The sequence below is a fragment of the Botryllus schlosseri genome, chromosome 12, assembly GCF_051294905.1.
Source record: "Botryllus schlosseri isolate E-star chromosome 12, Bs_hap1, whole genome shotgun sequence".
Classification (NCBI taxonomy): domain Eukaryota; kingdom Metazoa; phylum Chordata; class Ascidiacea; order Stolidobranchia; family Styelidae; genus Botryllus; species Botryllus schlosseri.
The window spans coordinates 11,724,402-11,741,353 of NC_137247.1; the positions used below are offsets into that span (position 1 = coordinate 11,724,402).

At 40.2% G+C, this 16,952-nt stretch overlaps 1 protein-coding gene and 1 long non-coding RNA gene across 4 annotated transcripts; both read right to left on the reverse strand.

The window, feature by feature from the left end:
• Window positions 1-781: 781 nt before the first annotated feature.
• LOC145452432 (organic cation transporter protein-like) lies at window positions 782-16,213 on the reverse strand. Of its 3 annotated transcripts, none has more exons than XM_080330619.1 (12): window positions 15,856-16,213; window positions 13,289-13,344; window positions 13,101-13,220; window positions 9,315-9,464; window positions 9,092-9,246; window positions 8,333-8,504; window positions 7,584-7,689; window positions 7,368-7,516; window positions 6,216-6,427; window positions 6,039-6,147; window positions 1,160-1,290; window positions 782-1,101 (listed from the first exon to the last, which is right to left on the reverse strand). In XM_080330619.1, exons 1-12 carry the CDS (start codon window positions 16,060-16,062, stop codon window positions 989-991), a joined length of 1,680 nt encoding a protein of 559 aa, XP_080186745.1. In that variant the 5' UTR covers window positions 16,063-16,213; the 3' UTR covers window positions 782-988. The 3 variants fall into 3 exon arrangements, with proteins under 3 accessions (XP_080186745.1, XP_080186744.1, XP_080186746.1); XM_080330618.1 differs by having other exon boundaries at window positions 7,368-7,519; XM_080330620.1 differs by lacking the exon at window positions 13,101-13,220 and having other exon boundaries at window positions 7,368-7,519.
• LOC145452433 (uncharacterized) lies at window positions 3,142-5,052 on the reverse strand. The gene is made up of 2 exons (XR_013919357.1): window positions 3,866-5,052; window positions 3,142-3,389 (listed from the first exon to the last, which is right to left on the reverse strand). It is a non-coding gene; the product is annotated as an uncharacterized LOC145452433 (long non-coding RNA).
• Window positions 16,214-16,952: the final 739 nt, after the last annotated feature.

Genomic DNA, 16,952 nt, shown 5'->3' on the forward strand with positions numbered 1-16,952 from the left:
TGCACGCAGACTCGCGAAAAATTAGAGGGAACATTGAATAGGGATAATCGTCAGCAACTGTAGAGACGAATTGGAAAGAACATTGTAGGCTATACATTGATTGATCGAAGATAAGAGAATAGCAGATATGGCGACACCTGTATGACAATTATAGGGCTGGGCAAAATCGAGTACGTGAGTGATTCGATTCTGAATCACGTGATATGCTTCGAGTCGATTAGAGTAATCGAGTATCACTCATTATGACGTCATAACATATTGTAATACGTCAAAGTTCAAATATGTACCGTTTATGCCACCGCAAAGAATATAGGGCAGGGCCTAATGGCTGTTATCCATCTCATAACAGCTACTTTGGTATTTTTTCGACCATAACGATTCCATTCCACTTGGTGGCAAACTATGGGATAATCATAACTTGGGAAATGGGCTACGTCCAGTAATCTTTGTAGCTTTGTACTATATGATTCGTATGTTACAATACCGCTAATCAAGGTTTCAATGCTTTAACAGTGAAAATGAGCATCGAAACTATAATCCTCGTTGGTAAATTACCTTTCAGTAGCGAGAAGCATACAATTTCAGTACTCGAAAAAATTGTCTTTCACTACTCGACCTGAATCATTAAAATTAATACTCGATTCAGATTCGAGTACTCGAATCATTGTGACCAGCCCTAATGACAATGCACTTTTCAAATGCACATTGTCTTCAAGATCTGCGGCGAGAAGTGCACTGCCGTGGAAGTAACATTCACAATTTTATGTAGAGCCGGCTGCAGTGAATTTATAATCGGATTTATTGTAGAAGATTACAGAATCGAGTAGCTTTGCATGCGTTTGAATAGATAGTCCCGAAATGTCCACAGGTATTTTCCTATCAAGTATTTTTTCCTTCACGATCAACGTTGGGCCTGTTTGCACATCAATCCGTATATTGTGAATATGTTTTGCAGTAACAAACAATGCATAATTGGTGGGTTACATTGTTAGCAAAACGACGGGACGTGGATTTTCCTCTGTTCATCCAGTGCCTTGCATTCAGCTATTGTGTCTGGAAACCCATCAACTTTCGTTTCTGGCAGGCAGCACACTAACATTGCTGAAATTATATGTTGATTTGTTTTTACATTTAAATGAAAAATCCCGATAGCGCCCACCTGCTAAGAATGCCAAGACGCCGAATATTGCATATGGCAGCGTTGGCGATATTGACCGCAGCATAATGATCGCTATTGCCGTGAGTCCTCCAGTTCTTGAAACCCCGCTGCATAAACCCACACCGATCCCCCTAAAAAAGAAAGTAATTACATGACACTAGAAGGAGAGACCTGTTTTCCTCATTATTTCACGTTGGAAGAGGATTCAGGCATGTATTGCGATTGCACTGGTGTTCGTTCAACTTTCAACGTTTTGGATGATATGACCAGGCATAGGGTGATTACTTCATGAATGCAATCGATAGCGATTACTATGACTTCCGGATCAGACGATTACGATAAAAGCAAAATCTCGAAGTAGTCGATTACGATTACTCCGAAAAACTAATCACGATTACTCAGACTCACGATTACATTTATTTTTCCACTTAGAACTTGAGCCTTGAACACATATTGGGATATAAGGATTGCAACGAGAAGATCTCATGAGAGAACAATGTGCTTTGTCGTTATTCGCTTGTTAGGTCACAAGATATGAATTGCCGATTTTATAGCGGACGATTTCCCCCCACCGTTTTGCTGTCTACCTACAACCCACGCTAATATGGCATATAATCAGATGGAAATGGCAGTAGATTCCAATGTTGACCAAAGAATTGCGAAAAAACGATTGGCCCCGGTACAAGTAAGGCCAGACCTGGGTAAAGTGCGGCCCGCGGGCCAAATGCGGCCCGCGAAGCTATTCTGTGCGGCCCGCGAAAGGTTGCTCGGAATTCAAAACATAAAACTTGCTTTTTGACCAAACCCATAGGCTGTATTAAATGAACAGGAAATTTGTTACTTTGAAGCCCGTTCATTAATTTGCCATGATTACGCTGCCTACGTACCTGGCATGCGTAATCCACGTTCAAAATAAAGGCAATATGGTAAAGTATGAGTAGCAATTGAAGTCACAAGAAATCACTCTTTCCACATAGTTTAGTTCAAACCTTCCTTGTTGACAATGTTACATTACGCATTATACGGCATGTGCTTCAATTTGTGACGTGATATGTTTCCAAATCCTTAATTCGTAAAACAACTCAATCAGTACTGGCGATTACTATATGACTCATCATATCTATCACCCACAAGGGATTAACGGATATGCCAAAAAAAGCCGAAAATTGAAATTCAAAGAAGGTTTAGGTCTAGAATTTAGAGCACTAAATATTCGCATACTGGAGTCATCCTTTCAGTTTTTGTCGATCATGTCGCCGAGATTGTATATTAATTAAAGTGGTCTTCTGACAAAAGCACGAAGCACTCGGTCAAGGGAGGGCGAAGTTCAGAAAAACTACAAGCTTCGCTCAACATAAAGGTTATATTTAACCTGCACACTGCACAGTGCAAACTGCTCGGAAGGCAGCGACCAAGAAAATAAGCTTTGTACTATTGCATATACATTTCAGTGCAGTGGTTCTCGAATTGGGACACGTGAAAGCATCAGAAGGGTGGCGCGAATAAGCCGAAGTTTTTCGAAAATTTTTTCGTGCTCCGCGCGATGCCCCCGGCTTATAGTGGTTGCTCCGTGTATGCCCGACTTTGATATTTCATAATTCTTTCATCAATAGCCATAATCTTCCATGCCATCAAACTATCCGTCGGGATCGCTAGCATTATGCACTGTAAAAAATAAAAACCTCGATTTACCGCGAAATGTTTGGAAGCACGGTAGCCAGACATTTCGTGGTAACCTAACATTACCGTTAGTCAATGTAAATTTAACTTACACTCGTCCGGTAATCTCACTTTACACGCCAGACTGTAATGTTACAGTCACCTCCGGTATATCTAATCTACATGTTCTCCTGTACATTTGCGATCGAGACTGTCATTTTACCGCCTACCTACCTACATGCTGTCCCTGTAAATCAGGATTACATACCAGCTGGTAAATTCACGTACATCCATACCTATCGCAAAGCAACCCGATGCAAAAATATCGCAACATTTTTTTCACATTTCCAAAACGACATTGGAACAAACTGTATATTCATTCATGATATCACGATGAAGTGGTTATCCATGGAAAAATATTGCTGCTGGAGGTCTAATTCTTCTTTAGGAGACATGCAGTAACACGAGCGGTCTCAAGAAAACGTGAATTAATTCCACCACCGGCCAAACTTCCAATTGTTTCTTTTTCTCATTCTCATTCCTTCTGTGTAAGTAGTATCTTGCAGTTCCACTAAAAAGAATTCATGCGTAAGTCGCTATATAAAGCAAAGTTCCTAACCTGGACAGTGGACATGACATTATAAAGACTAAGACAAATAGGCTAACAAAAATATAACATGTTTTGAAGTACCGGTACTGGCACACTGTGTGATGACGGCTCCACCTTTTACATGACATAGCAGAGATTCATGACTTTATCTCTGTATTGAAGCAAAAGGTTCCTAATTTAAGGTGGCATGTGTGGCAAACAAATCCAGCAGCGGATGAAAACATATCTATGCTATGGCCCGAAAATGACATTACCAAGCCAACAGTTTCAACCTCTCCGCAGCGGAGTATGTGGTCACTATATAAGTCGACAAATATCCCAAAATAGAACAGAGAATGCGGCGAATGAAATATATCAATCATGAAATCTAAGTCATCGAGGGCTGGTGTGCAGAGTCAGATATTCGCGGTAACAAATACTATGTAATACTGTATTACCTTTTAAGATGCGTATTCCATTCAGCATTCCTAGGAATTTTTAACGATCGTGTCCACTTTCTTCAAGCACAACAAGCTTCGCTCCACCCTTTGCTCAAATCTCACTAATGGCCACTGGCCAGACGACACTCGAACGATTTCGAAATAAATGGTATTCATCCGCTGACACATGACACCAATAATATTTACTGGCCACGTTATAATGTTTTATCTGGGTCGTTTTTTCCATACAGAAACATTTATCATTGCATGTAGTCCCTTTTTTCATCTAATTTCGTATAAATTGATATATATTCCATGTGTTGTTCACTACTTACTGTACTTACCTAACCAGACGCTGGTTGTGATGTCACAGTCGTGAGTTGGTTGTTTACTACGAATCTCAGAAAAAGCAGTCACCTGTAACCTATTACAGGTCGCCTTGTCCGCCATTAACAAATGGTCAGCTGAGCATGCGGTGCTGATATTTCTAGTTTCCCCGAGCAATATTACACATCCTGAACTAATTTTCTAACTTATCATCCTTATCCGTGACAACGAATGTAACCAGCGAGACTGGCCGTACAGCCATTGCCTTATAATATAATATGGCTACGATGTACCACATTAGCTACGATTGTTAGTTATTTCTTGTACCCTACTAAGCTTAAATTGATACTAGGGCCAACAATTTCGGTATGACAGACCCCAGTCTCGCAAACGAGGTTCAATCAGGTCAAATCACCTCTAGAATGATATATCAGTAACATTCAGTTCTACGTATAGATTGGCTGCAGCGATTTTGAAGCTAATCAATTTTGCCAATAGCCCGGTAAACTGCAGTAACGAGTAACTGTCAGTAATTTTGCGAAGAAATTCCGGTAACTTACTTTACAGCTATATTAAGGTAATATTACATATCAAAATGTAAAATGACAAGCTACGCACAGTAATTGGCTGCGACCGGTAACTCGTGGTGAAATTTACAGAGATTTCCCAGTAAATCTACCAGATTTTTTACAGTGTGGTTGCACTTTTTGATATTTTTAGATATCATGATATGATAAGTGTGCACGAAATTGTTCCCTATCATGAAGGAAGGCGAGTCTAAAAAGTTTGAGAACCACTGTTTTAGAGTCTTAATAAAAGAAATTGGATAGGGGTTTAAAGAGAGCTAAAATGTATCATATTCAACATTGTTTCGAATCATGTCAGCTAATAGATATTTTTTTAATTAACCGTCACTTTCTCATTACATAATACCTGCACATTCACTGAGCAGCATTTAATAACAATGTAATTTTGATATAAAATTAAAATACGCTGGAGAATATAGCTAATTTTTTTTCACTCGGCCCGCCAACGTATTTATTTTTCTCATTTGGCCCGCGGAGGAAAATAATTGCCCACCTCTGAGTAAGGCCATATGAGAATAAGATTAGGTGAACTTAAAATCTTGCTATAATTAATAATGATTCTCGTTGTGTAGGCCTAATAGAACATGTGTGTGCCTATTGACTACGGCCAGGACGGAAACAGCACTTTGTCAGCCCCCGCCAAAAAGTTGGTCTTGCCCCCCCCCCCCCACATGGTGATGAACACTACAAGAACAATTCAAAATATTCGTCTTCCACGGTGTTTCCACTGCAATATAGAATGTAGACTGTGTTGGTATTCTAAATACAGACTCATACTATAACACAAAGTTTTATTTTACGTTTTTTATATTCAGTTGGAAAAGGCTTGGAATAATAGCAGTACTTGTAGTTGGATTCGGTGTCCTACAACAATATCAACAATAAAAATATGGAATTCCCGGTTATTAACAAACGGTCTATGAGTAATCTTGAGACGTTAATATAACATTTTAATACAGTTTGGCCCTTTTTTCGATTCTGTTTGGCTCTTTTTCTCAAAAGTTATCTAAAAAAAACCTGTCACTAGACGAAAAAGTATCGACACTATCACTATCGTTGTCAATAACTCTTTGTGACAAGAGCATAAAATTCGTCACTCGAAAAACCGACTCTTAACTCGTCTCAAATCATTACGATTGATACTCGACTCGGATTCGAGTAGTCTATTCGTATCATTGTGCCCAGCCCAAGCAAGATAACGACTATTACCACAGTTTTACCAGGAAATCCGCGAAGGCGTGCTTGTGAACCTTGTCAAATGAAATCATTCACCTAACCTTAAAGGTGTCGGGTATAGTTCCGTGGTATATAAGTATATGCTGCTGAAGGCTCCTGATACCCCAAGCTTTCCGGCAAGGAATAGCACGAGAGACAACCAATACGAATCTGTCTCAAAACGTATATAATCCAGAAGTTAGAAACGCCATTCAAAATACAGAAACACATACATATACCTGACGCAAATGTCATGCAGATCAAGGAAACCGCCGACAATATGTGCATCAAAGTACAAACGGGCCTGCGTCCCCACGTCGGCATCAGAATCGCCGACAGGACGTAGCCCGGAATTTCCACAAGACCGGTGAAGAATATGTTCATAAAAACGTTCCCGCCAAGCAGCCCGGCACTGAAGGATAAACCGTAGAAGACACACGTGGAAACAAACCTGTTTGATAGGAAGTCAAAATTTGCCCATTGTACAGCGTTCGAGACGTGAATAATTTTCGCTTGTATGGAAATTAATTGATTCCCCGTGCGAAAGGTTAAGCCCAGTGTCGGTATTTACCTGACTCTATAATCCATAACATTTCCTGTAAGTGTAGGCCGGTTTATCGCCACCATGCTACAGACTAAGGACCGTCGTGGTTATTAGCGCCAAATATGCCTCTTCGTCATAATTATATGTATAATGATATTAACTTATAACTACCGCTTGGTACATGCACCTAAATGCATTGATTGCTAGGTATTGTTTTCAATAAACTTATGGTAAATATAGGGTAAATATAGCGCCTTTGAACAAAATATATGTACTATTGCTGTTGAACCGACTGTTTTGAGGGTTCCAACCATCCCATATCGATATACGTCGGCTATATCGGGTGGCAATTGTCCGTGTCTTTTGAAAGTATTTACACAATTATGACATACTTTTACAACTTGATGTTTTAAACAAAGTATTCTAAAACACCGTTTGTTTCAAATGCAATCCTACATGCAGCCTAGAGCCTATACGCGATAGAGAATACATAATGACACCATGATGCAATTGAGATATTCCAGGCGATGATGGATATCAGAATATTTGAATCGCAACACTGGGAAGCGAGTCAATAACGGAAGCACCGGTATTTCTGCGGAGTTTTTTTGCCAACTCCAAAAGTTCTTTTTCTAACGCCAATTTCCAAGTTCCAGTGGCATAACGTACGACAACACGAAACATCAAGACTATGTAGCAGCAGCATCCTTATCGAATACGTTGATCATAGTTTTTATTCAACTCTAGGCCGTGAATGGTATAATTATTTTAGAGCTGTGAGCCATGATCGGGGATCTACGACCAGAATCATGAAATTTACGGTGAATCAAGCGCCAGTCATACAAACCAGTTATACAACAGTATGCAGGTGAATTTTAAGAGAGTTTTGTGCACGAAAATATCCCGAATAGAAGCGGTCAACTTCCTCCCTGGTAAATCGTCAGCTTTGGTTTCCGCGCTTTCCAGCAATGTCATGTCGTGTCGTTGCAAAAATTCCTGCTAAAGATGTCGGTGGCAATTCAACAAAATCAGGTAGGCCGAAAAGACTTTCGAAGGCGCATACCAATTTTTCCTGCGTAGAGTTCCATTTGGCGATTTTCTTCACTATTTCATCGCCTCCTCTGACGTTGCCGTTGGCATAAAGCCATCGCGGCGATTCGAATATGAATCTAGATGTTTTGAAGTCAATAATGTTTGGAAGTTATGTTGTTACCGTATTGGTGCATAAAAATACTATGATCGAAATTTATCATCGTCGATATTGCTATATCCATTGTCGAACTCTAAAACGACTTGAGAGGGTTTTGCAAAAGTAACTCGGTGGCGATGCCGACATGTTGGCATCATGGGTACGGATCAGAACAACGGTACCGCATTTTTAGGCTATTTTCGGAGATTATATACCAATAAGCTATAGTTCATGACATCAATTGAGAACTCAGTCATTTCTACTCAAGTACAAGTAAAAGTAGCGATTACAAAATATGTTACGGCTATACTTCAAGTTGAAATGGAAAATAAAGGTATGGAATGTACTCAAGTAAGTTGTTTCAAAAAGTAAATTTGGTCGAGGTGTCGCGTACTTTTAGAAGTTAATGGGTGGTGACTATAGAAGCCGGTAGTCTAAAAACATAACCACTTGATATCAAAATATTTTCCTGATTTAAACGAATGATATGGCTAAGATACATTTTACGATTATGCTACGATAAAGAAAATCATTACACAGTTTACGTAATGGGGGTCTCAGACTGCCCTAGTGGCCATGACCAAAACTGGGTTAAAACAGGAAAAATAATTGGTCACTCTTACATTATGAAGGCTATGACGAATGGAACGGCGATTATACTTGTCGCCCTGCCAACTATCCTCCAATCCTGAATGAGAAAGCCGAAGAGTGCCAACAGAATGCTGCTCAAGGAGAAGGTGATTTGTGACATTTGGGCAAAAATCACTCGATGCTTCACGCTAACGTTTTCCATAACTGAAAAACAATGGTTAAAGAGAAATCTTTTTGAAATAATGATTTGATGTGATGAACCATAACATAGTGAGAAAGCATATGATACCATAATGACGTAGAGTCGCAAATTCGGAGTGATATTTTCTTCTACAGGCCTACGGGCCGAGTTTGTTATAATCAAGACTGTTTATTGTTTATGCAAGGTCACGTATAAAACATATGGAGCTAGTAGCCTGAGTATTCGATATTATATCACTTTTCTGGCTGTCATTTTACCCACGTGGAAATATAATTGCCCATGCCCACACTGCTCTAAACTGTATTGTGTGTCATCTCAACTTATCTCAGCTCTGCCATGTTTCTATGTGTCAGATATTATCCGGGCTCCTCATCGCCGATCCCGCTGAAAATACAGCGCCTTGATAAGCCCCAAGGAAGAGAGAGCCTAACTCTTGAAAGATGGCAGCAAAATGACCAGAAAAAGGACGCAAGACAGGCGGAAAGACCTTGTGTAATTTACTGTGCGGGCGCATATGACTAAAGTTGTTAGAGGCGCCAATTGTGTCAATAAAACAAAATCTTAATCTAAACGTATCGTTATGAATTACCTGAGATGAACCCAACTGTTGCGACACCGACGAATGCAGCTCCTGTAACGAGTTGCAAGGCACAGTAAAACGCATAACTTTGTAAAAATGTACTCGTGAATTCTGATATTACCAACACCACCGAAGCCAACAGAAATGACGGCTTCCGTCCGAATCTGAATATTCCATGTTTGTTATTTTACGGACGTTTAATACGTTATAGGAAGTTAACTCGCAATTGCACCTATCACTGACTTTACCAAAGATCAACGATCCAAAGAGTAGACCACCCATCAACGATAGTGACGCCAACTGATATTTCCATGCGCTATCGCACACCAGATCAAATTCCATCGTCACCGTCGAGTCAAATACTGATCCATAATACTCCCAGCTGCTTAGACGAAGAAAAACTATTAATTTGTCGCAACGTTGAACAATAAATATTCCTCAAAATATAGTGTTAGTGAGTTAATTTGGTGAATATCATTCGTACTTGCATACATGTAATTTGAGTAACCGGTAGAGCTATATGGGCGTAATGTATTAACAAATGTCGGACACGTAATAATCCGGGCTCTGGAGCCGGTAAATTTTATCACCGACTCCAACTCCGACTCTGACTCCATACATTTTATATATTGCGACTCCGACTATTTTCTTAAAAGAACTTTGACTCCGACACCAAAAGTAATACCAATTTACTTCGAAAATTATACGCCACAGTGACGTTTAAATAACTATCATATAAACATTAAACATATGCGAATATATGGTTAACGATGGCAAGCAAAATTGCTTCATTGTGGCACGGCTCGAATTATTCAGCATCCAATTAACATGAAAAAATATCATTCTAAATATCCTTCCTTTTTCATATTTTATAAACTTTTATAACATGGACTAATATCCTAATATATATGAATCATTCAAACATGACATATATCCAAACCTGTATAATTAAAATGTAGATAAAACAATCGAAGTGTAGCTCTTGTGTATGAGTCAGCAACTAATACAGAGATGTAACTTACTAGTTTTCTCATTACACACTATACTAATTACAAGCACACACACACTCCCAATACTAATAAACAATGGTCAGAAACGAAAGCTATAGGAAGTAGAGAGCATATGTCTAATCTACATGCACTTACTCAAGTATTCAAGGTTTAGGACAAGCAGTCTTTCTTAATCATTTGTTCGACCCAAGAAGCTAAGCTTCACTACAAATATTTTTAATTTTTGTCAAGTGGGAAGCAACGTTTGGTTTTATTTACATCAATTTTACAAAACCAGACGTCACAGTCTGTCACAGTATTATGGTATAATTGCAAAAATTGCATCAATTTGTGACTTCATCGCGAAGATCCATATTGTGATTTTCCTCCTTTATGCAAGTGAATTGTAATTTGCAAATAATGACAATTTTGATCTTTATGAGGGGTGGCCAACCTTTTCGGCCAAAGGGTCACATGAGATTTAAAAACCATTGTGCGGGACACTTGAATGTTGATGACCTATTTTAGTCGTCCGATAGGAGCGAACCGAATTAGGTAACGTTGAAAACAAGACTTACATTACTACACTTTAACTTTGATAGAATTATGTAATGAAAACTCTGTGTGCAACTGTGCAGTGTGGATTCATGTCCTGGTCGCGCGAATCGCGAAATTCTTTCGAAGAAAATTAATGAATTCGATCAATAAATATGTTACTTGCATATATTGGGGGTCGCCTCTGTATACCACTGCGCTCATTTGGCAAGAACAGGATTATTCGGCGTTTAGACATAGCAAAGCGAATTCGCATGTTGGAACACACGTTATCTCTTAATTGCGAATATAGTTGGACTCAATTCTGTAAATTACGCGTGTTTATAATCTTCATGACTGGGCTCCAATACTAGACGCAAAAAATCGAGTGACAATAAATCATGCGAAGGGCCATGAAAATTTCAAGTCAAATAAATCTGCTGGGAAATATCGAAGATCTGCGATAAATGTGGCTGGCCCTGGTTATGCAAGAGCGTCGGAATTGATCTTTTAGTCACCCTCAAATTTCGTTGTCAGGCTAATCGAATTTTGATTGCCTGATGTTAACCGCCTTACGAGCTGAGTGCATCCAATTTATTCCGTTTCCGCCATTATTCATGTACAATGTTATTGGCCGTGGCGCAAAATGCTGTCAGGCGATAAGCACCATTATTTATGTTTAATAAACAACAACAACAATTACCTGATGTTATAACAAATTTCGAGAATTACCTCGCGGGCCACACAAAACCTTCTCGCGGGCCACATTTGGCCCGCGGTCACGGGCTGACCGCCCCTGATTTACATTGTTACTAATAACAGGGATTGATGGTACATAAAAATCCTATTTTAGTTATTATTAGTAATTTAAAGATACCTTGGAAATCAATTATTTTTATAATAAAGAAGTTGGAATCGGAATCGAAGGGTCATTTTCACAAACTCCGACTCCGACTGCAACTCCATTAAGCGAAAATTAACCAAACTCCGACTCCGATCGACTCCACACAGTCCACAGCCCTAGTAATAATACATCGTAACTGTGAATATGGACCATGCCACACGGTTAAAATGATTGATGAGTTTATCGCGCGTTAGGTTCTCGCGGGCACAGTGTTATCTATTACTTTGTTGAAGCATGCTGTTTTTTCGTGACCCCCGATAAAGATTGTCGCTGCAAAAATATAGGAATCGCTCACACGAATCGTATATCAAGAATCGCCTACCAGACCAAACAAACTGTATATAGACTGTATAGAGACAAGTGTACCTGTTTGATGCGGGTGTGATCAGACTAGTTGACCTTCAAGGTCGTATCGATCTTTCCTATCTGATACCGAATACTGTGCATGTGAATTGTGCATGCATACTTTCTATACCACCATCATTGCCGTCTGTTTGTTATGTAATTGGAAAGGATGAAAATATAAAGACTCTCTTTCTTTTTCTCACACACACTCAAAACGAAATACTCAGTCGATTCCAAATTCTCATTTATTCACGCGTGCAATATTATCCTCTCACGGGTCGCATTTGATACCGCTGGGCTCAGATTGCAATGACAGTGCTATTCGACGCCGGTCATTTCTGCGCCTGGACATATTAATATCGAAGGCTACGACCAACATGCGTCAGTCATTTTGAGCCAGGGATTTATAGCCGTCAATGTTTCTGGGAGAGCACTTCGAGAAGCTGCATCCTTACCGAACCTTTAAATGTCTTGGTGTGTCCAGGATGATCGCTGGCGCCGACATTCCTGCATCTAATTGTACGGCACCTGCAGGCTGCGCAGAGTCCGCACACTAGACCAGTGGTTCCCTTCCCACCCTATTTCTACTCAATGCCACCTTATCAACCTCGACACAAATTTTCACCCCCTCATATTTTCGGTTCCGTAAAAGAGGACATATAAACGGGAAATTTATTCACCTAACTCCCGTCGCTAGTGAATTGACTAAAAAGGTTATTTTTACGAGTTTTTACGAAAAAAACAGATTCCGCGTCTACATTTCGTTTAGTTGATCATTTTTTTTCGCGTCATATGCAGAATATGCTGTTTTCGCGTGCATTTTTTTCGTGTTAAATAAATCTCTCTCACTGGACGTAGTAACATTTTCATCCCTATCGTCCCCCCCCCCGCAGTCGCCTCCTTTGGTGTTTTCGCCCCTTGTTTCTCAGGGGGCGATATCGTCCACGTTGAGAACCACTACCCTAGATTAAAGCACCCCAAGGGCCGCATGCGATATTATGAGTATGTCGTTTTCTCATAATGAGAATACAGTCAGACTCAATTCTGTAAACTTTGCGTATCAGATTTAGGGCAGGACCACTCATATTTAAATCAACAGAACTAGTGACACTCATCACGCGAAGCGCGAAGAAAGAATTTCCAGTAGAGCGTTTGTATCCTAAAATACTATATACTTCCTGTTTATTTACGACTTACGACACCTTTCTACTCCCATTAAATACTTCGAGACATTGCAGTTTTTCACCTGGAACATTTGATGCTGGGAATTCCATTGCATTTCGAGGTGGTGTTTGTGATGGACTGATTCGAAAGTGGTACCGCACATTCATACCGACTTATATATTGTTCCAAGGAGTAGTTCCCTCTAAGTGAACGGATATGTTTCAATTTTTTATGTTGCCGAAATAAGACAGGTAGCCTAGATATACCGACCTTTCACATGCATCCATAAAACAATCAGATATATTAGTCCCAGTCCTGTTGCAAATCTGGAAATAGCAAATAAAAATATGCAGTGCAACTACAATTTCCGTAATCTGGCGCTTCGAAATATTGCCCTTTAAAAACAATAATCAGATACGGATGCTTGTGCAACCCGCTATATAGGTCACTGGTTTTTAACAATTAAGTCGTGGGTCACGAAGCTTTCCAAAACGGAACGGATCGCGACGACGGTCTGGATACAAAATCTAAATGTCACAGTTCCTAATAAAAGACACGAGGATGACCTACAAAACAGCACAACTTCAAACTAAAGTGATTCATCGTTGGCGTGGTCGAAATCCCATTCCGAAAACATCCCATTTTCCAATGTAAAATGTAAAATTTAATCTACAGAAGCAGAAGGTGAATCTTGCTGATTGTAAATTACTCTGCCGCCAACGACGTATAGCCCTACTATAATTCTCTCGTGTGATTACAACAGTAAACGAGCATCGGTTTCTGTAGATGATTTTCGCCGGTATTTGGTCGTCGTATTGTTGGTATGTATAAGCAGATATGTGTAACCACCATAAACCGGTGCTGAACTGGTCCCGCTATTTTTCGGTTGAGTAAACGCGCAGGAGTCGAAGTGACAGTATTGTTGAGAAACAACTGGCAAAAAAGTTTAAGGACCACTGGTATAGATATACAGAACATCATAAAATGTAAGCGAATGGGCTCTCTAACCGTGTGTGGTAGGCCTTCACATTATTCATGTTGTTGTTACTACTAATTCGCTATCTACGCAACTAATTTTAAAAAGTTCAGCGATACTCCAAATATGAAGTGATCTATACCAGTGCTCTTCAACCGGGGTTTTCGTACACCCTGGGGTGTACCAAAATTTTAAAAGGGTGTTCACATGGGGTGTACAGGGGTGTACCAGATCCGAATTAAAATGGACCGATGACTATATATATAGCTATCACAATAAACAGGCAATTGTATACTTCAGAACATCAATATGTTGATCGGGCGTGCATTATCGTAAAATATGTTCATATCAGCTGTACGAGCTTGTAAGCTATATTCCTTTTGGTGGCGCATAAGCATTTATTTGTGCATATCACGTAAATGTTGGTATGGACTTTTTGATTCCTTTTGGAGTAGAAAATGATGGAGATGACATGTGTTCCGCGTGCAGTATCCGTCTATAATGATGCTTGAGGAAACCACTGCGACGGTTCAGAAATATGGAGTTTGTACTTTCTGTGAGCTCCGTATAAATAGCGCAGTGTACATAATTACAGGGGCGTAACCAGGGTGTCACGAGGGGGTCTAGTTTGAGAACCACTGAACAAATGCAAACCGTAAAGGAAAATGATGCACCCCGTAAAGAAATACCAAGACGGGTTGGTATGCGTGTATATGCCTACACCCCCTTCATCAGCTCCATCGCTTAATCATTCACGTGGGCCATGAATGGATAAATAGTTGACAGTAGGCTAATATATGAAACTACCCATACGAAATAAATCGTCCACATGTAAAAGTTTTTAGCGCCCGCGCGACTATTGTTACAATTAAAAACTTCTTTACGCAACGTATACCTCACGGCGCAGAACACCACAAGCGCTTTCCGTGGTGTGAAGTTGCCAGTAGTCAATTTAACATGAGTACATGCAGGGCCGAAACAGCACCTCGTCACCCCCCTAAAACAACGTTTTAACCGCTACTTTGTCAGCGAAATTTTTATACACGTTAGGGGGCTGGTTTATAGCGTAAGATCGCGCGAGGCGTGAAATTTTCTATATCAGAAATTGCATACATATTGTTGAAAATTTTGTTATTCTCTCTCTCTGCCCAGGTAATCAGAGTTACTTTGAGATTTACAATCAAAATTAAATGTTTTGGAAAATGTAGGACCCGTAAATTAAAATAAGTCGGGTGGTATCCTTGGTCCCATCGGGGTTTTCAGTCAACACCAGGGCGGTCCTTTTTGACCAATGTTTTCTCGCTGCCGATCATTCTGGCACACTTCTAGGATCACATTTTCTTACGTGACCTAAAACTTCATATGTCTTGGAGCGTCGTGGCGCGGTAATGGCAGACACCGAAATGCCCATTGCTATTGATCTTGCATATTTTTTTCTTGGGGAAGGCAACCCAATAATCAAGAAATTTGACATTAAATCGAGCGTAGGGTGAAAAGTTGAAGTTGAACAAATTCTTAAAAAATATACTCGATAATTTATGTTTATTGTTTAATCAAGAAATAATTTTGGGACCCCTTCGAGCTCGCCCCCCCCCAATCGACGGGTTTGGGGTGCGGCAGTTAGAGTCCTGATTATATTACGTCCAGATGGGCCATTACGACTCTACGCCGGAATTCGGTAGTATGCTATATGTAAGGAATCGAAGCACGGCCGTGAATAACAAGGAGGTTGAACACCCCTGGTACAGGCTTACTATACGGAATCAATGAGTTATCCGGTCAGGGGTGTACCAGTTTCAAGTAAACCTTTGAAGGGTGTACCACGGCGAAAAGGGTTGAAGAGCACTGATCTATACAATACCTCCGTGATGGCAAATTTTGTTGTCTCGTCGGCATTACAGTAATGTTCTGGCATCCCATCCGTAAGAATGGCATTGCATAGGAATATCATCGCTTGCGTGATGGCAAGTGGATATGCGATAGCTATATATATCCGCTGATATCTGCCGAATCGACCAATAACACCCAGAACCTCTTCATAATCTCTGCTGCTCTTTTCCATGCCCATACTCAGTTACTCACATATTCCCATTCTCTGTCCAGTTACATTATTCGTACACGTGAGTACTTTCTAGCAGCAGCATTGCTTGCTTAACACCGATTAACACTGTTAACTACTCAAACATTTTAGTACCTCTTGACACACAAATGATTGAAGAAACTGCTATATCCAGGTCATCAGATTCCGGATTAATGATATTTGCGTACGCTGCAGATTGCACAACCACATGTGCCCATTTTGCAGTGACATGCAACTATGCGTCTGATTTAATCGTAACTTAACTACTTATAGGCAAGGTAGGCAATATTGTCGACATGAATGCCTACTATGCCTTAGTTGAGTCAGCACATTTGTCTAATTTTCGGGCTTCGCTAAACCAGTCACCGCAACCAGCAACATTGGACTCTGTTTCTAGCTAAGTAGCCTATTTCAGACTGATTTACGTGAGCTTGTTTTCGGCTTTCAGCGTCTGATTTATAATAAAACTTTTTGTCTCCACCCTTATATGTTGACGATATCGTTTGGCGAAAGATTTTTAAAGTCGCTGATGAGAGGAAGGATTGCATTCATAAAGCGATTTGAGCACAGCGCATTAATAATGACGGGTACATATATTTGTCCGCGGACATGTCAGCGTGCGACACTTTAGCATTACACACTAATAGCACGGCGTCGCCTGAGCATGAGTGGGTGGGGACTAGTGCGGAGCATAGACCGGAGCCGGATTGGATATCCGGCCGGAATTTTTCAATTTTGGCCGGAGCCGCATCGGAGCCGGATCAGTACTTTTCTGATCCGGCTAGAATATTCATTGATAAGCATGGCTTTTGTAACTAAATAACTACTAAACAACCAAGAACGCGCAAATAACCGCCAAGCCAGTGCGAAAGTAAACG